Genomic DNA, 24,756 nt, shown 5'->3' with positions numbered 1-24,756 from the left:
CTATTATACCAGCGCCATCTGCTGATCACTCACAGCTATTACATGTCTATTATACCAGCTCCATCTGCTGTTCACTCACAGCTATTACATATCTATCATACCAGCGCCATCTGCTGATCACTCACAGCTATTACATGTCTATTATACCAGCGCCATCTGCTGTTCACTCACAGCTATTACAGTGTCTATTATACCAGCGCCATCTGCTGTTCTCTCACAGCTATTACAGTGTGTCTTATACCAGCGCCATCTGCTGATCACTCACAGCTATTACATGTCTATTATACCAGCGCCATCTGCTGTTCTCTCACAGCTATTACAGTGTGTCTTATACCAGCGCCATCTGCTGTTCACTCACAGCTATTACATATCTATTATACCAGCGCCATCTGCTGCTCACTCACAGCTACTACAGGGTGTCTTATACCAGCGCCATCTGCTGTTCACTCACAGCTATTACAGTGTCTATTATACCAGCGCCATCTGCTGTTCTCTCACAGCTATCACATGTCTATTATACCAGCACCATCTGCTGCTCACTCACAGCTATTACATATCTATTATACCAGCGCCATCTGCTGTTCACTCACAGCTATTACATATCTATTATACCAGCGCCATCTGCTGTTCACTCACAGCTATTACATATCTATTATACCAGCGCCATCTGCTGATCACTCACAGCAATTACATATCTATTATACCAGCGCCATCTGCTGTTCACTCACAGCTATTACATATCTATTATACCAGCGCCATCTGCTGTTCTCTCACTGCTATTACAGTGTCTTATACCAGCGCCATCTGCTGATCACTCACAGCTATTACATGTCTATCATACCAGCGCCATCTGCTGATCACTCACAGCTATTACAGTGTCTATTATACCAGCGCCATCTGCTGTTCACTCACAGCTATTACATATCTATTATACCAGCGCCATCTGCTGTTCACTCACAGCTATTACATGTCTATCATACCAGCGCCATCTGCTGTTCACTCACAGCTATTACATATCTATTATACCAGTGCCATCTGCTGTTCACTCACAGCTATTACATATCTATTATACCAGCGCCATCTGCTGTTCTCTCACAGCTATTACATATCTATTATACCAGCGCCATCTGCTGTTCTCTCACAGCTATTACAGTGTGTCTTATACCAGCGCCATCTGCTGCTCACTTGCTGTTATTGTGTTTGTTGTCTGGGCAGCGCCTCCTGCTGTTATTCGCTGTTATTACTACCGTCGGCCATATTTCTGGAGACCACAATCTCCTCCCGTCATCACTAGGAGCGATGTTTTCTTCTCTCTTGACCATGTGACTAGAGCTGTGCGCTGATTGGTTGGTTTATGTCACGTGATGCGACTCCATTAGAGCCCAGCAGAGAAGTCAATCTCTCGGGAGTCCGTGCGCCTCGTCCGGTGTCCGCCGCCTGAGCCCCGAGCCCGGGAGTGTCCGCCGCACCGAATCCTCCTGCTCCTCCTGGTGTGTCTCCGGTCAGGTGCGTCCTCCCCCGCTGGGTACTGCAGTGTGTGGTACCACAAGGCTCAGCATGCCCGCTCCCCGGTGATCCCGGCCCCAGTATAGCGCTGTGTGATGTGTAGCTGACATATACCGGGGCCCCGTCCAATCAGTATAAGGATGAGGTCTGTTGTTGCCCCAATATTTGTAGCCATGATCCTGGTGAATATCCCCCCAGCAAGCTGAGGGCAGAGGAGCAGAGCGCCCCCTAATGTCCTGGAGACCTGTGTGTGCGGCCCAGGCTGAGAGGCGTCCATTATCTTTGGGGTTGGGTAGGATGGGGGTTATCCTCCCGCTCTCTCTGGGGGTTGGGTAGGATGGGGGTTATCCTCCCGCTCTCTCTGGGGGGTTGGGTAGGATGGGGGTTATCCTCCCGCTCTCTCCGGGGGGTTGGGTAGGATGGGGGTTATCCTCCCGCTCTCTCTGGGGGTTGGGTAGGATGGGGGTTATCCTCCCGCTCTCTCTGGGGGTTGGGTAGGATGGGGGTTATCCTCCCGCTCTCTCTGGGGGTTGGGTAGGATGGGGGTTATCCTCCCGCTCTCTCTGGGGGTTGGGTAGGATGGGGGTTATCCTCCCGCTCTCTCCGGGGGTTGGGTAGGATGGGGGTTATCCTCCCGCTCTCTCCGGGGGTTGGGTAGGATGGGGGTTATCCTCCCGCTCTCTCTGGGGGTTGGGTAGGATGGGGGTTATCCTCCCGCTCTCTCTGGGGGGTTGGGTAGGATGGGGGTTATCCTCCCGCTCTCTCCGGGGGTTGGGTAGGATGGGGGTTATCCTCCCGCTCTCTCTGGGGGGTTGGGTAGGATGGGGGTTATCCTCCCGCTCTCTCTGGGGGTTGGGTAGGATGGGGGTTATCCTCCCGCTCTCTCCGGGGGTTGGGTAGGATGGGGGTTATCCTCCCGCTCTCTCTGGGGGTTGGGTAGGATGGGGGTTATCCTCCCGCTCTCTCTGGGGGTTGGGTAGGATGGGGGTTATCCTCCCGCTCTCTCTGGGGGTTGGGTAGGATGGGGGTTATCCTCCCGCTCTCTCTGGGGGTTGGGTAGGATGGGGGTTATCCTCCCGCTCTCTCCGGGGGTTGGGTAGGATGGGGGTTAGCCTCCCACTCTCTCCGGGGGTTGGGTAGGATGGGGGTTATCCTCCCGCTCTCTCCGGGGGTTGGGTAGGATGGGGGTTATCCTCCCGCTCTCTCTGGGGGTTGGGTAGGATGGGGGTTATCCTCCCGCTCTCTCCGGGGGTTGGGTAGGATGGGGGTTATCCTCCCGCTCTCTCCGGGGGTTGGGTAGGATGGGGGTTATCCTCCCGCTCTCTCTGGGGGTTGGGTAGGATGGGGGTTATCCTCCCGCTCTCTCCGGGGGTTGGGTAGGATGGGGGTTAGCCTCCCACTCTCTCCGGGGGTTGGGTAGGATGGGGGTTATCCTCCCGCTCTCTCTGGGGGTTGGGTAGGATGGGGGTTATCCTCCCGCTCTCTCCGGGGGTTGGGTAGGATGGGGGTTAGCCTCCCACTCTCTCCGGGGGTTGGGTAGGATGGGGGTTATCCTCCCGCTCTCTCTGGGGGTTGGGTAGGATGGGGGTTATCCTCCCGCTCGCTCTGTGGTTGGTAATTGAATTCTTTTCTCTCTTCCTCCAGGTGGGGGCGATGCCGAGCTGCATAGTGAAGGGCTGCACCCACTACACGGGCATGAAGTCCACCAACCCGCTGCTCACCATGCACGTCTTCCCGCGGGAGCTCAGTCGCATTAAGCTCTGGCTGCAGCAGATCGGGCAGATCGGGGACATTGATGCTTTTGCCGCAAAGGTTTTTGACGAATCAAGAACGGGTAAATACCGTATTTGCTCCGCCCACTTTGCACCAGGCAGTTACATCTCCCAGGGGAGCAGGATTGTGCTGAAGCACGACGCCATCCCCACCCTATTCCCCGGGATTCACCCCAGACCCCCGCCTGACTGGAAGCCGCAACCAGCGCAGGCAAACAAGCCGGAACCTACCGGTAAAAGTGACAAGATGGACGCCCCGGCCCCCAAAGCCTCCACCCAGAGAAAGGAGACGGTGCCAGCAGCTAACGTGGACTGTCAGAAGAGGCTGCAGGAGGGAGCGCGCCGGAATCAAGGGGCCAAGCAGGGCCGCACCCAGGGGCCCCCACAGGGGACCCTCTTGGACATCAATGGCAGATATACAGGAGGCCTCTCCAAGGTGTCCGGGCACAAGACCAAACCGGACGAGCTCAGCTACAACTGGTCGCCACGAGCGGACGCTGCCGACGAGAACAAACGCGCACTGTTGTCTCTAGAAAACGTAATGGTGAGTCAGTGTCCTCCAGTCACATCCAGAGCTGCAGGCAGGTAATGTCCATGAACTGCAGCTCTGAAGGATGTGAAACAGTGGAGCCGAGCGGTGACCGGGCACCACTTACCTCTAGGTTATGGAGTCTGCTCGGGGTCAGTGATTTCTCTCTTCTCCAGGTTGCTCTCCTGCAGCATCTGGGAGATGCTCCGCTGTCCTCACGAGCGCAAAAACAGAAGACGGGCCGCCTGCTGAACCAGACCGCCGAGATCGTGTCCCTGCTGACCGGAGAGGTGAGTGTCTGGGGGGGCAGCACCGGATTTGGGGCTGTATACATATATTATGTCATGTGACGTCTTCTCTCATTACAGGAGTGGACGGTCGTGAAAAAGAATTCGCACATCAGCAAGTTCTACAATATGATCCGCGAGGTGGGTGTGGCCGTGTCAGGTGACTGGTCATGTGACTACGAATTCTGCAATGACTTAGTTGATCTTTGCGTTTCAGGTTCCCATAAAGTGCGGAGACGTGGCGGTTTTCTTCTCTATGGATGAATGGGATTATATTGAGGACCATGAGGACCAATACAAGCATGTGATGGTGGAGGAGCCCGAGCACCCACAACTCAATGGAGGCTCAGGTATGCCACCAAGTGGCAGGGGCTAGGGGACGGCTGCCTTATGGTGAGGCCCAGCTGTAGGGTAAGATGCTGGGGGTACGGCTGCCTTATGGTGAGGCCCAGCTGTAGGGTGAGATGCTGGTGGGGATGGCTGCCTTATGGTGAGGCCCAGCTGTAGGGTGAGATGCTGGGGGTACGGCTGCCTTATTGTGAGGCCCAGCTGTAGGGTGAGATGCTGGGGGTACGGCTGCCTTATGGTGAGGCCCAGCTGTAGGGTGAGATGCTGGGGGTACGGCTGCCTTATGGTGAGGCCCAGCTGTAGGGTGAGATGCTGGGGGGGGAGGGGATGGCTGCCTTATGGTGAGGCCCAGCTGTAGGGTGAGATGCGGGGGGTACAGCTGCCTTATGGTGAGGCCCAGCTGTAGGGTAAGATGCTGGGGGTACAGCTGCCTTATGGTGAGGCCCATCTGTAGGGTGAGATGCTGGGGGTACGGCTGCCTTATGGTGAGGCCCAGCTGTAGGGTAAGATGCTGGGGGTACGGCTGCCTTATGGTGAGGCCCATCTGTAGGGTGAGATGCTGGGGGTACGGCTGCCTTATGGTGAGGCCCAGCTGTAGGGTAAGATGCTGGGGGTACGGCTGCCTTATGGTGAGGCCCATCTGTAGGGTGAGATGCTGGGGGTACGGCTGCCTTATAGTGAGGCCCGGCTGTGGGGGATGATGCTGGGGGTACGGCTGCCTTATGGTGAGGCCCGGCTGTGGGGGATGATTCTGGGGGTACGGCTGCCTTATAGTGAGGCCCGGCTGTGGGGGATGATGCTGGGGGTACGGCTGCCTTATGGTGAGGCCCGGCTGTGGGGGATGATGCTGGGGGTACGGCTGCCTTATGGTGAGGCCCGGCTGTGGGGGATGATGCTGGGGGTACGGCTGCCTTATGGTGAGGCCCGGCTGTGGGGGATGATGCTGGGGGTACGGCTGCCTTATGGTGAGGCCCGGCTGTGGGGGATGATGCTGGGGGTACGGCTGCCTTATGGTGAGGCCCGGCTGTGGGGGATGATGCTGGGGGTACGGCTGCCTTATGGTGAGGCCCGGCTGTGGGGGATGATGCTGGGGGTACGGCTGCCTTATGGTGAGGCCTGGCTGTGGGGGATGATGCTGGGGGTTCATCTCTTTTGTTCTTTGCTTTGTAGGTGGAATGAAGACTGACTTTTTGCCAGAGACATCACGTGATCCAAGGCCGAATTTCAGTGAGTGTGGGGCAGGTGGCCAGGGCCTGTAGAGTAACAGAGCGCCCCCTATGGCCCACGCCGAACAATTCACTATCATTGTTTGTCCCGCACCCTGGTGTAACTCTCTCTCTCTCTCTTACAGATGATATAGACTTTGGGCATCTCTTCCAGAACTCGGTGCCATCCCCTGTGAATAGAGGTGAGCCGCCACCTGCTCCTCTAATCCTGAAGGGTCCCTTTAAATTGTACCTGTCCCAATGGATGGTCACCTGACGTCTCCCTGTAGTCGGGCGGGATGGATGGTCACCTGACGGCTCCCTGTAGTCGGGCGGGATGGATGGTCACCTGACGGCTCCCTGTAGTCGGGTGGGATGGATGGTCACCTGACGTCTCCCTGTAGTCGGGCGGGATGGATGGTCACCTGACGGCTCCCTGTAGTCGGGCGGGGATGGATGGTCACCTGACGGCTCCCTGTAGTCGGGCGGGATGGATGGTCACCTGACGGCTCCCTGTAGTCGGGCGGGATGGATGGTCACCTGACGTCTCCCTGTAGTCGGGCGGGATGGATGGTCACCTGACGGCTCCCTGTAGTCGGGCGGGATGGATGGTCACCTGACGGCTCCCTGTAGTCGGGCGGGATGGATGGTCACCTGACGGCTCCCTGTAGTCGGGCGGGATGGATGGTCACCTGACGGCTCCCTGTAGTCGGGCGGGATGGATGGTCACCTGACGTCTCCCTGTAGTCGGGCGGGATGGATGGTCACCTGACGGCTCCCTGTAGTCGGGCGGGATGGATGGTCACCTGACGGCTCCCTGTAGTCGGGCGGGATGGATGGTCACCTGACGGCTCCCTGTAGTCGGGCGGGATGGATGGTCACCTGACGGCTCCCTGTAGTCGGGCGGGATGGATGGTCACCTGACGGCTCCCTGTAGTCGGGCGGGATGGATGGTCACCTGACGGCTCCCTGTAGTCGGGCGGGATGGATGGTCACCTGACGGCTCCCTGTAGTCGGGCGGGATGGATGGTCACCTGACGGCTCCCTGTAGTCGGGGGGGATGGATGGTCACCTGACGGCTCCCTGTAGTCGGGCGGGATGGATGGTCACCTGACGGCTCCCTGTAGTCGGGCGGGATGGATGGTCACCTGACGGCTCCCTGTAGTCGGGCGGGATGGATGGTCACCTGACGGCTCCCTGTAGTCGGGCGGGATGGATGGTCACCTGACGGCTCCCTGTAGTCGGGCGGGATGGATGGTCACCTGACGGCTCCCTGTAGTCGGGCGGGATGGATGGTCACCTGACGGCTCCCTGTAGTCGGGCGGGATGGATGGTCACCTGACGGCTCCCTGTAGTCGGGCGGGATGGATGGTCACCTGACGGCTCCCTGTAGTCGGGCGGGATGGATGGTCACCTGACGGCTCCCTGTAGTCGGGCGGGATGGATGGTCACCTGACGGCTCCCTGTAGTCGGGCGGGATGGATGGTCACCTGACGGCTCCCTGTAGTCGGGCGGGATGGATGGTCACCTGACGGCTCCCTGTAGTCGGGCGGGATGGATGGTCACCTGACGGCTCCCTGTAGTCGGGGGGGGATGGATGGTCACCTGACGTCTCCCTGTAGTCGGGGGGGAATGGATGGTCACCTGACGTCTCCCTGTAGTCCGGGGGGGGGGATGGATGGTCACCTGACGGCTCCCTGTAGTCGGGCGGGATGGATGGTCACCTGACGGCTCCCTGTAGTCGGGCGGGATGGATGGTCACCTGACGGCTCCCTGTAGTCGGGCGGGATGGATGGTCACCTGACGGCTCCCTGTAGTCGGGGGGGATGGATGGTCACCTGACGGCTCCCTGTAGTCGGGCGGGATGGATGGTCACCTGACGGCTCCCTGTAGTCGGGCGGGATGGATGGTCACCTGACGGCTCCCTGTAGTCGGGCGGGATGGATGGTCACCTGACGGCTCCCTGTAGTCGGGCGGGATGGATGGTCACCTGACGGCTCCCTGTAGTCGGGCGGGATGGATGGTCACCTGACGGCTCCCTGTAGTCGGGCGGGATGGATGGTCACCTGACGGCTCCCTGTAGTCGGGCGGGATGGATGGTCACCTGACGGCTCCCTGTAGTCGGGAGGGATGGATGGTCACCTGACGGCTCCCTGTAGTCGGGCGGGATGGATGGTCACCTGACGGCTCCCTGTAGTCGGGCGGGATGGATGGTCACCTGACGGCTCCCTGTAGTCGGGCGGGATGGTCACCTGACGGCTCCCTGTAGTCGGGCGGGATGGATGGTCACCTGACGGCTCCCTGTAGTCGGGCGGGATGGATGGTCACCTGACGGCTCCCTGTAGTCGGGCGGGATGGATGGTCACCTGACGGCTCCCTGTAGTCGGGCGGGATGGATGGTCACCTGACGGCTCCCTGTAGTCGGGCGGGATGGATGGTCACCTGACGGCTCCCTGTAGTCGGGGGGGATGGATGGTCACCTGACGGCTCCCTGTAGTCGGGCGGGATGGATGGTCACCTGACGGCTCCCTGTAGTCGGGCGGGATGGATGGTCACATGACGGCTCCCTGTAGTCGGGCGGGATGGATGGTCACCTGACGGCTCCCTGTAGTCCGGGGGGGGGGGATGGATGGTCACCTGACGTCTCCCTGTAGTCCGGGGGGGGGATGGATGGTCACCTGACGGCTCCCTGTAGTCGGGCGGGATGGATGGTCACCTGACGGCTCCCTGTAGTCGGGCGGGATGGATGGTCACCTGACGGCTCCCTGTAGTCGGGCGGGATGGATGGTCACCTGACGGCTCCCTGTAGTCGGGCGGGATGGATGGTCACCTGACGGCTCCCTGTAGTCGGGCGGGATGGATGGTCACCTGACGGCTCCCTGTAGTCGGGCGGGATGGATGGTCACCTGACGGCTCCCTGTAGTCGGGGGGGGATGGATGGTCACCTGACGTCTCCCTGTAGTCGGGGGGGAATGGATGGTCACCTGACGTCTCCCTGTAGTCCGGGGGGGGGGATGGATGGTCACCTGACGGCTCCCTGTAGTCGGGCGGGATGGATGGTCACCTGACGGCTCCCTGTAGTCGGGCGGGATGGATGGTCACCTGACGGCTCCCTGTAGTCGGGCGGGATGGATGGTCACCTGACGGCTCCCTGTAGTCGGGGGGGATGGATGGTCACCTGACGGCTCCCTGTAGTCGGGCGGGATGGATGGTCACCTGACGGCTCCCTGTAGTCGGGCGGGATGGATGGTCACCTGACGGCTCCCTGTAGTCGGGCGGGATGGATGGTCACCTGACGGCTCCCTGTAGTCGGGCGGGATGGATGGTCACCTGACGGCTCCCTGTAGTCGGGCGGGATGGATGGTCACCTGACGGCTCCCTGTAGTCGGGCGGGATGGATGGTCACCTGACGGCTCCCTGTAGTCGGGCGGGATGGATGGTCACCTGACGGCTCCCTGTAGTCGGGAGGGATGGATGGTCACCTGACGGCTCCCTGTAGTCGGGCGGGATGGATGGTCACCTGACGGCTCCCTGTAGTCGGGCGGGATGGATGGTCACCTGACGGCTCCCTGTAGTCGGGCGGGATGGATGGTCACCTGACGGCTCCCTGTAGTCGGGCGGGATGGTCACCTGACGGCTCCCTGTAGTCGGGCGGGATGGATGGTCACCTGACGGCTCCCTGTAGTCGGGCGGGATGGATGGTCACCTGACGGCTCCCTGTAGTCGGGCGGGATGGATGGTCACCTGACGGCTCCCTGTAGTCGGGCGGGATGGATGGTCACCTGACGGCTCCCTGTAGTCGGGGGGGATGGATGGTCACCTGACGGCTCCCTGTAGTCGGGCGGGATGGATGGTCACCTGACGGCTCCCTGTAGTCGGGCGGGATGGATGGTCACATGACGGCTCCCTGTAGTCGGGCGGGATGGATGGTCACCTGACGGCTCCCTGTAGTCCGGGGGGGGGGGGATGGATGGTCACCTGACGTCTCCCTGTAGTCCGGGGGGGGGATGGATGGTCACCTGACGGCTCCCTGTAGTCGGGCGGGATGGATGGTCACCTGACGGCTCCCTGTAGTCGGGCGGGATGGATGGTCACCTGACGGCTCCCTGTAGTCGGGCGGGATGGATGGTCACCTGACGGCTCCCTGTAGTCGGGCGGGATGGATGGTCACCTGACGGCTCCCTGTAGTCGGGCGGGATGGATGGTCACCTGACGGCTCCCTGTAGTCGGGCGGGATGGATGGTCACCTGACGGCTCCCTGTAGTCGGGCGGGATGGATGGTCACCTGACGGCTCCCTGTAGTCGGGCGGGATGGATGGTCACCTGACGTCTCTCATCTGGGTAGATCGGCCTCAATCTGCTGAAGTTTCTCATTGTGTTTATGTGGCTTCTCCTCAGAGAAATATGAAGAGACAATAAAAGACCTTCGGATCCTTGAGATGAGCTGCTCCTCAGGTAACACCTCCTGTCTGTGCCGTGTGTACAGTGTACTTATGGGCCGCACACCGTACTAACCCTATGATGCTTCTCTACACAGATGATGACATGGACCCCCCTTCAAGCGACAGAGTTGATTCTCCCACAGGTAAAAAGCTAATTACAAGAATGGGTTGTACCAGTTTACAGGGGTGCTGCCCTGTCGGGTGGAGTAGTAGATATGGTGGATACAGGAGCAATAATAATTCTCTCCCCCATCTTTATCTTGCAGGACACAAGGACATTGAGCTGGACGAACCCCAGAGCCCCGAGTCCCCCCCACCTCCTACAGGTGAGCCGTGTGTTCTGGGTAATCTCCTAGTAGAGGACACAGCCCCTTTTGTTCCCGATTTTGGGTGTGAAGCTAAACTTTTATTTTCCCCTCCCCAATAGATAAACATAAAGAAATAAGGAAAGACGACAAAGAAGAAATTCCTAATAAAACTAAACCTGGTAAAACCTCGGAGGTGGAGCCTGAAGTGGTGCCCGATACTCCCGCCTCTAACCCCTCAAAACAGTCCAGTCCTGATGTCACAGCCGACCCCGTGCCCAAAATCCCCCCAGCACCTGACACCCCACCCAGGAAAGAGTCTCCCCCAGGTAAGGAGCTGTATAGTATGGAGTTATGTTTATCATTATAGCAGAGGATGCTGGGACTCCGGACCCCCACGATGGCATACACCTGTAACTTACCACGGGAGCACAGGGAGGAGGAGGAGTAGAGGTGACGGTACAGGTGCACAGGGAGGAGGAGGAGGAGTAGAGGTGACGGTACAGGAGCACAGGGAGGAGGAGGAGTAGAGGTGACGGTCCAGGAGCACAGGGAGGAGGAGGAGTAGAGGTGACGGTCCAGGAGCACAGGGAGGAGGAGGAGTAGAGGTGACGGTCCAGGAGCACAGGGAGGAGGAGGAGTAGAGGTGACGGTCCAGGAGCACAGGGAGGAGGAGGAGTAGAGGTGACGGTACAGGAGCACAGGGAGGAGGAGGAGTAGAGGTGACGGTCCAGGAGCACAGGGAGGAGGAGGAGTAGAGGTGACGGTCCAGGAGCACAGGGAGGAGGAGGAGTAGAGGTGACGGTACAGGAGCACAGGGAGGAGGAGGAGTAGAGGTGACGGTACAGGAGCACAGGGAGGAGGAGGAGTAGAGGTGACGGTCCAGGAGCACAGGGAGGAGGAGGAGTAGAGGTGACGGTCCAGGAGCACAGGGAGGAGGAGGAGTAGAGGTGACGGTCCAGGAGCACAGGGAGGAGGAGGAGGAGTAGAGGTGACGGTCCAGGAGCACAGGGAGGAGTAGAGGTGACGGTCCAGGAGCACAGGGAGGAGGAGGAGTAGAGGTGACGGTCCAGGAGCACAGGGAGGAGGAGTAGAGGTGACGGTCCAGGAGCACAGGGAGGAGGAGGAGTAGAGGTGACGGTCCAGGAGCACAGGGAGGAGGAGGAGTAGAGGTGACGGTCCAGGAGCACAGGGAGGAGGAGGAGGAGGAGGAGTAGAGGTGACTGTACAGGAGCACAGGGAGGAGTAGTAGAGGTGACGGTCCAGGAGCACAGGGAGGAGTAGAGGTGACGGTCCAGGAGCACAGGGAGAAGGAGTAGAGGTGACGGTTCAGGAGCACAGGGAGAAGGAGTAGAGGTGACGGTTCAGGAGCACAGGGAGGAGGAGGAGTAGAGGTGACTGTTCAGGAGCACAGGGAGGAGGAGGAGTAGAGGTGACTGTTCAGGAGCACAGGGAGGAGGAGGAGTAGAGGTGACTGTTCAGGAGCACAGGGAGGAGGAGGAGTAGAGGTGACTGTTCAGGAGCACAGGGAGGAGGAGGAGGAGTAGAGGTGACTGTTCAGGAGCACAGGGAGGAGGAGGAGGAGTAGAGGTGACTGTTCAGGAGCACAGGGAGGAGGAGGAGTAGAGGTGACGGTACAGGTGCACAGGGAGGAGGAGGAGGAGTAGAGGTGACGGTCCAGGAGCACAGGGAGGAGGAGGAGGAGTAGAGGTGACGGTCCAGGAGCACAGGGAGGAGGAGTAGAGGTGACGGTACAGGTGCACAGGGAGGAGGAGGAGGAGTAGAGGTGACGGTCCAGGAGCACAGGCAGGAGGAGTAGAGGTGACTGTTCAGGAGCACAGGGAGGAGGAGGAGTAGGAGTAGAGGTGACGGTCCAGGAGCACAGGGAGGAGGAGTAGAGGTGACGGTCCAGGTGCACAGGGAGGAGGAGTAGAGGTGACTGTTCAGGTGCACAGAGAGGGGGAGGAGTAGAGGTGACGGTACAGGAGCACAGGGAGGAGGAGTAGAGGTGACGGTTCAGGGGCATAGGGAGGAGTAGTTGTGGAGGTGACTGTACAGGAGCACAGGGAGGAGGAGTAGAGGTGACGGTTCAGGAGCACAGGGAGGAGGAGTAGAGGTGACGGTACAGGAGCACAGGGAGGAGGAGTAGAGGTGACGGTTCAGGAGCACAGGGAGGAGGAGTAGAGGTGACTGTTCAGGAGCACAGGGAGGAGGAGGAGGAGTAGAGGTGACGGTACAGGAGCACAGGGAGGAGGAGGAGAGGTGACGGTTCAGGAGCACAGGGAGGAGGAGGAGGAGGAGAGGTGACGGTTCAGGAGCACAGGGAGGAGGAGGAGGAGTAGAGGTGACTGTTCAGGAGCACAGGGAGGAGGAGTAGAGGTGACGGTACAGGTGCACAGGGAGGAGGAGTAGAGGTGACGGTACAGGAGCACAGGGAGAAGGAGTAGAGGTGACTGTTCAGGAGCACAGGGAGAAGGAGTAGAGGTGACGGTTTAGGAGCACAGGGAGAAGGAGTAGAGGTGACGGTTCAGGAGCACAGGGAGGAGGAGTAGAGGTGACGGTACAGGTGCACAGGGAGGAGGAAGAGTAGAGGTGACGGTACAGGAGCACGAGGAGGAGGAGTAGAGGTGACGGTTCAGGAGCACAGGGAGGAGGAGGAGGAGGAGGAGTAGAGGTGACGGTCCAGGAGCACAGGGAGGAGGAGTAGAGGTGACGGTACAGGTGCACAGGGAGGAGGAGGAGTAGAGGTGACTGTTCAGGAGCACAGGGAGGAGGAGGAGGAGGAGTAGAGGTGACGGTCCAGGAGCACAGGGAGGAGGAGTAGAGGTAACGGTACAGGTGCACAGGGAGGAGGAGTAGAGGTGACTGTCCAGGAGCACAGGGAGAAGGAGTAGAGGTGACGGTTCAGGAGCACAGGGAGAAGGAGTAGAGGTGACGGTTTAGGAGCACAGGGAGGAGGAGTAGAGGTGACGGTACAGGAGCACAGGGAGGAGGAGGAGGAGGAGGAGTAGAGGTGACGGTACAGGAGCACAGGGAGGAGGAGGAGTAGAGGTGACGGTACAGGAGCACAGGGAGGAGGAGGAGTAGAGGTGACGGTTCAGGAGCACAGGGAGGAGGAGGAGTAGAGGTGACAGTTCAGGAGCACAGGGAGGAGGAGGAGTAGTAGAGGTGACGGTCCAGGAGCACAGGGAGGAGGAGTAGAGGTGACGGTTCAGGAGCACAGGGAGGAGGAGTAGAGGTGACGGTACAGGTGCACAGGGAGGAGGAGGAGTAGAGGTGACAGTACAGGAGCACAGGGAGGAGGAGGAGTAGAGGTGACGGTCCAGGAGCACAGGGAGGAGGAGGAGTAGAGGTGACGGTCCAGGAGCACAGGGGGGAGGAGTAGAGGTGACGGTCCAGGAGCACAGGGAGGAGGAGTAGAGGTGACGGTTCAGGAGCACAGGGAGGAGGAGTAGAGGTGACGGTTCAGGAGCACAGGGAGGAGGAGTAGAGGTGACGGTACAGGAGCACAGGGAGGAGGAGGAGTAGAGGTGACGGTACAGGTGCACAGGGAGGAGGAGGAGTAGAGGTGACGGTCCAGGAGCACAGGGAGGAGTAGAGGTGACGGTCCAGGAGCACAGGGAGGAGGAGGAGTAGAGGTGACGGTCCAGGAGCACAGAGAGGAGGAGTAGAGGTGACGGTACAGGAGCACAGGGAGGAGGAGGAGTAGAGGTGACGGTACAGGAGCACAGGGAGGAGGAGTAGAGGTGACGGTTCAGGAGCACAGGGAGAAGGAGTAGAGGTGACTGTTCAGGAGCACAGGGAGGAGGAGGAGGAGTAGAGGTGACGGTACAGGAGCACAGGGAGGAGGAGTAGAGGTGACGGTTCAGGAGCACAGGGAGGAGGAGGAGGAGTAGAGGTGACTGTTCAGGAGCACAGGGAGGAGGAGTAGAGGTGACGGTACAGGTGCACAGGGAGGAGGAGGAGGAGTAGAGGTGACTGTCCAGGAGCACAGGGAGGAGGAGTAGAGGTGACGGTTCAGGAGCACAGGGAGGAGGAGGAGTAGTAGAGGTGACGGTCCAGGAGCACAGGGAGGAGGAGTAGAGGTGACGGTTCAGGAGCACAGGGAGGAGGAGTAGAGGTGACGGTACAGGTGCACAGGGAGGAGGAGGAGTAGAGGTGACAGTACAGGAGCACAGGGAGGAGGAGGAGTAGAGGTGACAGTACAGGAGCACAGGGAGGAGGAGGAGTAGAGGTGACGGTCCAGGAGCACAGGGAGGAGGAGGAGTAGAGGTGACGGTCCAGGAGCACAGGGGGGAGGAGTAGAGGTGACGGTCCAGGAGCACAGGGAGGAGTAGAGGTGACGGTTCAGGAGCACAGGGAGGAGGAGTAGAGGTGACGGTTCAGGAGCACAGGGAGGAGGAGTAGAGGTGACGGTACAGGAGCACAGGGAGGAGGAGGAGTAGAGGTGACGGTACAGGTGCACAGGGAGGAGGAGGAGTAGAGGTGACGGTCCAGGAGCACAGGGAGGAGTAGAGGTGACGGTCCAGGAGCACAGGGAGGAGGAGGAGTAGAGGTGACTGTCCAGGAGCACAGGGAGAAGGAGTAGAGGTGACGGTCCAGGAGCACAGGGAGGAGGAGGAGTAGAGGTGACGGTACAGGAGCACAGGGAGGAGGAGTAGAGGTGACGGTTCAGGAGCACAGGGAGAAGGAGTAGAGGTGACTGTTCAGGAGCACAGGGAGGAGGAGGAGTAGAGGTGACTGTTCAGGAGCACAGGGAGGAGGAGGAGTAGAGGTGACTGTTCAGGAGCACAGGGAGGAGGAGGAGTAGAGGTGACGGTACAGGTGCACAGGGAGGAGGAGGAGGAGGAGGAGTAGAGGTGACGGTCCAGGAGCACAGGGAGGAGGAGTAGAGGTGACGGTACAGGTGCACAGGGAGGAGGAGGAGGAGTAGAGGTGACGGTCCAAGAGCACAGGCAGGAGGAGTAGAGGTGACTGTTCAGGAGCACAGGGAGGAGGAGGAGTAGGAGTAGAGGTGACGGTCCAGGAGCACAGGGAGGAGGAGTAGAGGTGACGGTACAGGTGCACAGGGAGGAGGAGTAGAGGTGACTGTTCAGGTGCACAGGGAGGAGGAGTAGAGGTGACGGTACAGGAGCACAGGGAGGAGGAGTAGAGGTGACTGTACAGGTGCACAGAGAGGGGAGGAGTAGAGGTGACGGTACAGGAGCACAGGGAGGAGGAGTAGAGGTGACTGTTCAGGAGCACAGGGAGGAGGAGGAGGAGTAGAGGTGACGGTACAGGAGCACAGGGAGGAGGAGGAGAGGTGACGGTTCAGGAGCACAGGGAGGAGGAGGAGGAGGAGAGGTGACGGTTCAGGAGCACAGGGAGGAGGAGGAGGAGTAGAGGTGACTGTTCAGGAGCACAGGGAGGAGGAGTAGAGGTGACGGTACAGGTGCACAGGGAGGAGGAGTAGAGGTGACGGTACAGGAGCACAGGGAGAAGGAGTAGAGGTGACTGTTCAGGAGCACAGGGAGAAGGAGTAGAGGTGACGGTTTAGGAGCACAGGGAGAAGGAGTAGAGGTGACGGTTCAGGAGCACAGGGAGGAGGAGTAGAGGTGACGGTACAGGTGCACAGGGAGGAGGAAGAGTAGAGGTGACGGTACAGGAGCACGAGGAGGAGGAGTAGAGGTGACGGTTCAGGAGCACAGGGAGGAGGAGGAGGAGGAGGAGTAGAGGTGACGGTCCAGGAGCACAGGGAGGAGGAGTAGAGGTGACGGTACAGGTGCACAGGGAGGAGGAGGAGTAGAGGTGACTGTTCAGGAGCACAGGGAGGAGGAGGAGGAGGAGTAGAGGTGACGGTCCAGGAGCACAGGGAGGAGGAGTAGAGGTAACGGTACAGGTGCACAGGGAGGAGGAGTAGAGGTGACTGTCCAGGAGCACAGGGAGAAGGAGTAGAGGTGACGGTTCAGGAGCACAGGGAGAAGGAGTAGAGGTGACGGTTTAGGAGCACAGGGAGGAGGAGTAGAGGTGACGGTACAGGAGCACAGGGAGGAGGAGGAGGAGGAGGAGTAGAGGTGACGGTACAGGAGCACAGGGAGGAGGAGGAGTAGAGGTGACGGTACAGGAGCACAGGGAGGAGGAGGAGTAGAGGTGACGGTTCAGGAGCACAGGGAGGAGGAGGAGTAGAGGTGACGGTTCAGGAGCACAGGGAGGAGGAGGAGTAGTAGAGGTGACGGTCCAGGAGCACAGGGAGGAGGAGTAGAGGTGACGGTTCAGGAGCACAGGGAGGAGGAGTAGAGGTGACGGTACAGGTGCACAGGGAGGAGGAGGAGTAGAGGTGACAGTACAGGAGCACAGGGAGGAGGAGGAGTAGAGGTGACGGTCCAGGAGCACAGGGAGGAGGAGGAGTAGAGGTGACGGTCCAGGAGCACAGGGGGGAGGAGTAGAGGTGACGGTCCAGGAGCACAGGGAGGAGGAGTAGAGGTGACGGTTCAGGAGCACAGGGAGGAGGAGTAGAGGTGACGGTTCAGGAGCACAGGGAGGAGGAGTAGAGGTGACGGTACAGGAGCACAGGGAGGAGGAGGAGTAGAGGTGACGGTACAGGTGCACAGGGAGGAGGAGGAGTAGAGGTGACGGTCCAGGAGCACAGGGAGGAGTAGAGGTGACGGTCCAGGAGCACAGGGAGGAGGAGGAGTAGAGGTGACGGTCCAGGAGCACAGGGAGGAGGAGTAGAGGTGACGGTACAGGAGCACAGGGAGGAGGAGGAGTAGAGGTGACGGTACAGGAGCACAGGGAGGAGGAGTAGAGGTGACGGTTCAGGAGCACAGGGAGAAGGAGTAGAGGTGACTGTTCAGGAGCACAGGGAGGAGGAGGAGGAGTAGAGGTGACGGTACAGGAGCACAGGGAGGAGGAGTAGAGGTGACGGTTCAGGAGCACAGGGAGGAGGAGGAGGAGTAGAGGTGACTGTTCAGGAGCACAGGGAGGAGGAGTAGAGGTGACGGTACAGGTGCACAGGGAGGAGGAGGAGGAGTAGAGGTGACTGTCCAGGAGCACAGGGAGGAGGAGTAGAGGTGACGGTTCAGGAGCACAGGGAGGAGGAGGAGTAGTAGAGGTGACGGTCCAGGAGCACAGGGAGGAGGAGTAGAGGTGACGGTTCAGGAGCACAGGGAGGAGGAGTAGAGGTGACGGTACAGGTGCACAGGGAGGAGGAGGAGTAGAGGTGACAGTACAGGAGCACAGGGAGGAGGAGGAGTAGAGGTGACAGTACAGGAGCACAGGGAGGAGGAGGAGTAGAGGTGACGGTCCAGGAGCACAGGGAGGAGGAGGAGTAGAGGTGACGGTCCAGGAGCACAGGGGGGAGGAGTAGAGGTGACGGTCCAGGAGCACAGGGAGGAGTAGAGGTGACGGTTCAGGAGCACAGGGAGGAGGAGTAGAGGTGACGGTTCAGGAGCACAGGGAGGAGGAGTAGAGGTGACGGTACAGGAGCACAGGGAGGAGGAGGAGTAGAGGTGACGGTACAGGTGCACAGGGAGGAGGAGGAGTAGAGGTGACGGTCCAGGAGCACAGGGAGGAGTAGAGGTGACGGTCCAGGAGCACAGGGAGGAGGAGGAGTAGAGGTGACTGTCCAGGAGCACAGGGAGAAGGAGTAGAGGTGACGGTCCAGGAGCACAGGGAGGAGGAGGAGTAGAGGTGACGGTACAGGAGCACAGGGAGGAGGAGTAGAGGTGACGGTTCAGGAGCACAGGGAGAAGGAGTAGAGGTGACTGTTCAGGAGCACAGGGAGGAGGAGGAGTAGAGGTGACTGTTCAGGAGCACAGGGAGGAGGAGGAGTAGAGGTGACTGTTCAGGAGCACAGGGAGGAGGAGGAGTAGAGGTGACGGTACAGGTGCACAGGGAGGAGGAGGAGGAGGAGGAGTAGAGGTGACGGTCCAGGAGCACAGGGAGGAGGAGTAGAGGTGACGGTACAGGTGCACAGGGAGGAGGAGGAGGAGTAGAGGTGACGGTCCAGGAGCACAGGCAGGAGGAGTAGAGGTGACTGTTCAGGAGCACAGGGAGGAGGAGGAGTAGGAGTAGAGGTGACGGTCCAGGAGCACAGGGAGGAGGAGTAGAGGTGACGGTACAGGTGCACAGGGAGGAGGAGTAGAGGTGACTGTTCAGGTGCACAGGGAGGAGGAGTAGAGGTGACGGTACAGGAGCACAGGGAGGAGGAGTAGAGGTGACTGTACAGGTGCACAGAGAGGGGAGGAGTAGAGGTGACGGTACAGGAGCACAGGGAGGAGGAGTAGAGGTGACTGTTCAGGTGCACAGGGAGGAGGAGTAGAGGTGACGGTTCAGGGGCATAGGGAGGAGTAGTTGTGGAGGTGACTGTACAGGAGCACAGGGAGGAGGAGTAGAGGTGACGGTTCAGGAGCACAGGGAGGAGGAGTAGAGGTGACGGTACAGGAGCACAGGGAGGAGGAGTAGAGGTGACGGTTCAGGAGCACAGGGAGGAGTAGAGGTGACGGTTCAGGAGCACAGGGAGGAGGAGTAGAGGTGACTGTTCAGGAGCACAGGGAGGAGGAGGAGGAGTAGAGGTGACGGTACAGGAGCACAGGGAGGAGGAGTAGAGGTGACTGTTCAGGTGCACAGGGAGGAGGAGTAGAGGTGACTGTTCAGGTGCACAGGGAGGAGGAGTAGAGGTGACGGTTCAGGGGCATAGGGAGGAGTAGTTGTGGAGGTGACTGTACAGGAGCACAGGGAGGAGGAGTAGAGGTGACGGTTCAGGAGCACAGGGAGGAGGAGTAGAGGTGACGGTTCAGGAGCACAGGGAGGAGGAGTAGAGGTGACTGTTCAGGAGCACAGGGAGGAGGAGGAGGAGTAGAGGTGACGGTACAGGAGCACAGGGAGGAGGAGTAGAGGTGACGGTTCAGGAGCACAGGGAGGAGGAGGAGGAGTAGAGGTGACTGTTCAGGAGCACAGGGAGGAGGAGGAGTAGAGGTGACTGTTCAGGAGCACAGGGAGGAGGAGTAGAGGTGACGGTACAGGTGCACAGGGAGGAGGAGTAGAGGTGACGGTACAGGAGCACAGGGAGGAGGAGTAGAGGTGACGGTACAGGAGCACAGGGAGGAGGAGTAGAGGTGACGGTTCAGGAGCACAGGGAGAAGGAGTAGAGGTGACTGTTCAGGAGCACAGGGAGAAGGAGTAGAGGTGACGGTTTAGGAGCACAGGGAGAAGGAGTAGAGGTGACGGTTCAGGAGCACAGGGAGGAGGAGTAGAGGTGACGGTACAGGTGCACAGGGAGGAGGAAGAGTAGAGGTGACGGTACAGGAGCACGAGGAGGAGGAGGAGGAGTAGAGGTGACTGTTCAGGAGCACAGGGAGGAGGAGGAGGAGTAGAGGTGACGGTCCAGGAGCACAGGGAGGAGGAGTAGAGGTGACGGTACAGGTGCACAGGGAGGAGGAGGAGTAGAGGTGACTGTTCAGGAGCACAGGGAGGAGGAGTAGAGGTGACGGTCCAGGAGCACAGGGAGGAGGAGTAGAGGTGACGGTTCAGGAGCACAGGGAGAAGGAGTAGAGGTGACGGTTTAGGAGCACAGGGAGGAGGAGTAGAGGTGACGGTTCAGGAGCACAGGGAGGAGGAGGAGTAGTAGAGGTGACGGTTCAGGAGCACAGGGAGAAGGAGTAGAGGTGACGGTTCAGGAGCACAGGGAGAAGGAGTAGAGGTGACGGTTCAGGAGCACAGGGAGGAGGAGTAGAGGTGACGGTACAGGTGCACAGGGAGGAGGAGGAGTAGAGGTGACGGTCCAGGAGCACAGGGAGGAGGAGTAGAGGTGACGGTTCAGGAGCACAGGGAGGAGGAGTAGAGGTGACGGTACAGGTGCACAGGGAGGAGGAGGAGGAGTAGAGGTGACGGTACAGGAGCACAGGGAGGAGGAGGAGTAGAGGTGACGGTCCAGGAGCACAGGGAGGAGGAGGAGTAGAGGTGACGGTCCAGGAGCACAGGGAGGAGGAGTAGAGGTGACGGTTCAGGAGCACAGGGAGGAGGAGTAGAGGTGACGGTACAGGAGCACAGGGAGGAGGAGGAGGAGTAGAGGTGACAGTTCAGCAGCACAGGGAGGAGGAGGAGGAGTAGAGGTGACGGTACAGGTGCACAGGGAGGAGGAGGAGTAGAGGTGACGGTCCAGGAGCACAGGCAGGAGGAGTAGAGGTGACTGTTCAGGAGCACAGGGAGGAGGAGGAGGAGGAGTAGAGGTGACTGTCCAGGAGCACAGGGAGGAGGAGTAGAGGTGACGGTCCAGGTGCACAGGGAGGAGGAGTAGAGGTGACGGTACAGGAGCACAGGGAGGAGGAGTAGAGGTGACGGTACAGGAGCACAGGGAGGAGGAGTAGAGGTGACGGTTCAGGAGCACAGGGAGAAGGAGTAGAGGTGACTGTTCAGGAGCACAGGGAGTAGGAGTAGAGGTGACGGTACAGGTGCACAGGGAGGAGGAGGAGTAGAGGTGACGGTACAGGAGCACAGGGAGGAGGAGGAGTAGAGGTGACGGTACAGGAGCACAGGGAGGAGGAGGAGTAGAGGTGACGGTTCAGGAGCACAGGGAGGAGGAGGAGTAGTAGAGGTGACGGTCCAGGAGCACAGGGAGGAGGAGTAGAGGTGACGGTACAGGTGCACAGGGAGGAGGAGGAGTAGAGGTGACGGTCCAGGAGCACAGGGAGGAGGAGTAGAGGTGACTGTTCAGGAGCACAGGGAGGAGGAGGAGTAGAGGTGACGGTCCAGGAGCACAGGGAGGAGGAGTAGAGGTGACGGTACAGGTGCACAGGGAGGAGGAGTAGAGGTGACGGTACAGGAGCACAGGGGGGGAGGAGGAGGAGTAGAGGTGACGGTTCAGGAGCACAGGGAGAAGGAGTAGAGGTGACGGTTCAGGAGCACAGGGAGAAGGAGTAGAGGTGACGGTTCAGGAGCACAGGGAGAAGGAGTAGAGGTGACTGTTCAGGAGCACAGGGAGGAGGAGTAGAGGTGACGGTACAGGTGCACAGGGAGGAGGAGGAGTAGAGGTGACGGTACAGGAGCACAGGGAGGAGGAGGAGTAGAGGTGACGGTTCAGGAGCACAGGGAGGAGGAGGAGTAGAGGTGACGGTTCAGGAGCACAGGGAGGAGGAGGAGTAGTAGAGGTGACGGTCCAGGAGCACAGGGGAGGAGGAGTAGAGGTGACGGTCCAGGAGCACAGGGAGGAGGAGTAGAGGTGACGGTAAAGGTGCACAGGGAGGAGGAGGAGTAGAGGGAGGAGGAGTAGAGGTGACGGTTCAGGAGCACAGGGAGGAGGAGTAGAGGTGACGGTACAGGTGCACAGGGAGGAGGAGGAGTAGAGGTGATAGTACAGGAGCACAGGGAGGAGGAGGAGTAGAGGTGACGGTCCAGGAGCACAGGGGGAGGAGTAGAGGTGACGGTCCAGGAGCACAGGGAGGAGGAGTAGAGGCGACGGTCCAGGAGCACAGGGAGGAGTAGAGGTGACGGTACAGGTGCACAGGGAGGAGGAGTAGAGGTGACGGTCCAGGAGCACAGGGAGGAGGAAGAGTAGAGGTGACGGTACAGGAGCACGAGGAGGAGGAGTAGAGGTGACGGTTCAGGAGCACAGGGAGGAGGAGGAGGAGTAGAGGTGACGGTCCAGGAGCACAGGGAGGAGGAGTAGAGGTGACGGTACAGGTGCACAGGGAGGAGGAGGAGTAGAGGTGACTGTTCAGGAGCACAGGGAGGAGGAGGAGGAGTAGAGGTGACGGTCCAGGAGCACAGGGAGGAGGAGTAGAGGTGACGGTACAGGTGCACAGGGAGGAGGAGTAGAGGTGACGGTCCAGGAGCACAGGGAGAAGGAGTAGAGGTGACGGTACAGGTGCACAGGGAGGAGGAGGAATAGAGGTGACGGTCCAGGAGCACAGGGAGGAGGAGTAGAGGTGACTGTTCAGGAGCACAGGGAGGAGGAGGAGTAGAGGTGACGGTCCAGGAGCACAGGGAGGAGGAGTAGAGGTGACGGTACAGGTGCACAGGGAGGAGGAGTAGAGGTGACGGTACAGGAGCACAGGGGGGGGGAGGAGGAGGAGTAGAGGTGACGGTTCAGGAGCACAGGGAGAAGGAGTAGAGGTGACGGTTCAGGAGCACAGGGAGAAGGAGTAGAGGTGACGGTTCAGGAGCACAGGGAGAAGGAGTAGAGGTGACGGTTCAGGAGCACAGGGAGGAGGAGGAGTAGAGGTGACGGTCCAGGAGCACAGGGAGGAGGAGTAGAGGTGACGGTACAGGTGCACAGGGAGGAGGAGTAGAGGTGACGGTACAGGAGCACAGGGAGGAGGAGGAGTAGAGGTGACGGTACAGGAGCACAGGGAGGAGGAGGAGGAGTAGAGGTGACGGTCCAGGAGCACAGGGAGGAGGAGTAGAGGTGACGGTCCAGGAGCACAGGGAGGAGGAGTAGAGGTGACGGTACAGGTGCACAGGGAGGAGGAGGAGTAGAGGTGACGGTCCAGGAGCACAGGGAGGAGGAGTAGAGGTGACGGTTCAGGAGCACAGGGAGGAGGAGTAGAGGTGACGGTACAGGTGCACAGGGAGGAGGAGGAGTAGAGGTGATAGTACAGGAGCACAGGGAGGAGGAGGAGTAGAGGTGACGGTCCAGGAGCACAGGGGGGAGGAGTAGAGGTGACCGTCCAGGAGCACAGGGAGGAGGAGTAGAGGTGACGGTTCAGGAGCACAGGGAGGAGTAGAGGTGACGGTACAGGTGCACAGGGAGGAGGAGTAGAGGTGACAGTCCAGGAGCACAGGGAGGAGGAGGAGTAGAGGTGACGGTACAGCTGCACAGGGAGGAGGAGTAGAGGTGACGGTACAGGAGCACAGGGAGGAGGAGGAGTAGAGGTGACGGTACAGGCGCACAGGGAGGAGGAGGAGTAGAGGTGACGGTACAGGCGCACAGGGAGGAGGAGGAGTAGAGGTGACGGTACAGGCGCACAGGGAGGAGGAGGAGTAGAGGTGACGGTACAGGAGCACAGGGAGGAGGAGGAGTAGAGGTGACGGTCCAGGAGCACAGGGAGGAGGAGGAGTAGAGGTGACGGTCCAGGAGCACAGGGAGGAGGAGTAGAGGTGACGGTCCAGGAGCACAGGGAGGAGGAGGAGTAGAGGTGACGGTCCAGGTGCACAGGGAGGAGGAGGAGTAGAGGTGACGGTCCAGGAGCACAGGGAGGAGGAGTAGAGGTGACGGTCCAGGAGCACAGGGAGGAGGAGGAGTAGAGGTGACGGTCCAGGTGCACAGGGAGGAGGAGGAGTAGAGGTGACGGTCCAGGAGCACAGGGAGGAGGAGTAGAGGTGACGGTACAGGAGCACAGGGAGGAGGAGTAGAGGTGACGGTTCAGGAGCACAGGGAGGAGGAGTAGAGGTGACGGTCCAGCAGCACAGGGAGGAGGAGGAGTAGAGGTGACGGTCCAGGAGCACAGGGAGGAGGAGTTGTGACTATCCTTACAATAGTACCTTGGTCCATGCAGCAGCAGATGTCATAGAAGAATCCCCAGAAGCGAGCTCAGAGCTGTGGATCGCACAGGACGGCACAACTTCTTCTACTTGGATCCCACAAGACGACCCAAGGCCTAAAGGAAGAAACTGCTCGAGATACGGTAATGGCCCCAGAATCCAGTGTCCGGTGAGTCTGTCCGGCTCCACCACCATCTGCCGGCCAGAGCTGAAGAGACCCGAGCTGTCCATGGGGCCGCACTGCCACCGCTGTGACATCACCTTCCCCGATCAACTGGAACTGGAGCTGCACCAACTCACACACAGTAAGATGCAGCGGCTGTGACCGGCCGCACCAGCGCCACTTCATGGGGAAGGTTGTGTTTGGTTTTATAAAAGGACTTTGGGATGGAAACAGTTAATAAAGTGTTTAAGAGAAGCCGCACAGTCCTTTCTAGGATCCATCACTACAACCTTATCCAAAGAATGGGAGGATGGTACGCCCCCTCCCCAAACAGTTATATGGGGGCAGCACAAACGCTCTCCCATAGAACTACATGGAGGAGGCGTGTCAGCCGGGACGTTGCGACCCTGTGCAGGATATCATGGGGGGGGGGGGGGGACCCTCTGCCATCAAACACTGATCCCCTATCCTCCCATAGAACTACATGGAGGAGGCGTGTCAGCCGGGACGTTGCGACCCTGTGCAGGATATCATGGGGGGGGGGGGGGGACCCTCTGCCATCAAACACTGATCCCCTATCCTCCCATAGAACTACATGGAGGAGGCGTGTCAGCCGTGACGTTGCGACCCTGTGCAGGATATCATTGGGGGGGGGGGGGGACCCTCTGCCATCAAACACTGATCCCCTATCCTCCCATAGAACTACATGGAGGAGGCGTGTCAGCCGGGACGTTGCAACCC

General features: G+C 59.7%; 1 protein-coding gene across 2 annotated transcripts; it reads left to right on the top strand.

Annotated features, from left to right (window-relative positions):
* The first annotated feature begins 1,320 nt into the window (after positions 1 to 1,320).
* On the top strand, positions 1,321 to 24,457 carry LOC130297783 (uncharacterized). 2 transcript variants are annotated; one of them, XM_056550672.1, is made up of 12 exons: positions 1,321 to 1,506; positions 3,151 to 3,822; positions 3,984 to 4,097; positions 4,176 to 4,235; positions 4,312 to 4,444; positions 5,613 to 5,669; positions 5,794 to 5,850; positions 10,046 to 10,102; positions 10,185 to 10,232; positions 10,356 to 10,415; positions 10,517 to 10,723; positions 23,867 to 24,456. In XM_056550672.1, exons 2-12 carry the CDS (start codon positions 3,160 to 3,162, stop codon positions 24,175 to 24,177), a joined length of 1,767 nt encoding a protein of 588 aa, XP_056406647.1. In that variant the 5' UTR covers positions 1,321 to 1,506; positions 3,151 to 3,159; the 3' UTR covers positions 24,178 to 24,456. The 2 variants fall into 2 exon arrangements, with proteins under 2 accessions (XP_056406647.1, XP_056406648.1); XM_056550673.1 differs by lacking the exon at positions 1,321 to 1,506 and adding an exon at positions 1,513 to 1,651 and having other exon boundaries at positions 23,867 to 24,457.
* Positions 24,458 to 24,756: the final 299 nt, after the last annotated feature.

Source organism: Hyla sarda, chromosome 13 (genome assembly GCF_029499605.1).
Source record: "Hyla sarda isolate aHylSar1 chromosome 13, aHylSar1.hap1, whole genome shotgun sequence".
In the NCBI taxonomy this organism is placed as follows: Eukaryota; Metazoa; Chordata; class Amphibia; order Anura; family Hylidae; genus Hyla; species Hyla sarda.
This window is presented reverse-complemented; position numbering and strand designations above follow the sequence as displayed.

Bases quoted from the DNA above. Each gene is read 5' to 3' on its own strand.
- LOC130297783 (XM_056550673.1), top strand. From the start codon at position 3,160: ATGCCGAGCTGCATAGTGAAGGGCTGCACCCACTACACGGGCATGAAG. The intron at 3,823-3,983 runs GTGAGTCAGTGT...TCTCTTCTCCAG, and splicing joins TGTCTCTAGAAAACGTAATG to GTTGCTCTCCTGCAGCATCT. The intron at 5,851-10,045 runs GTGAGCCGCCAC...GCTTCTCCTCAG, and splicing joins GCCATCCCCTGTGAATAGAG to AGAAATATGAAGAGACAATA.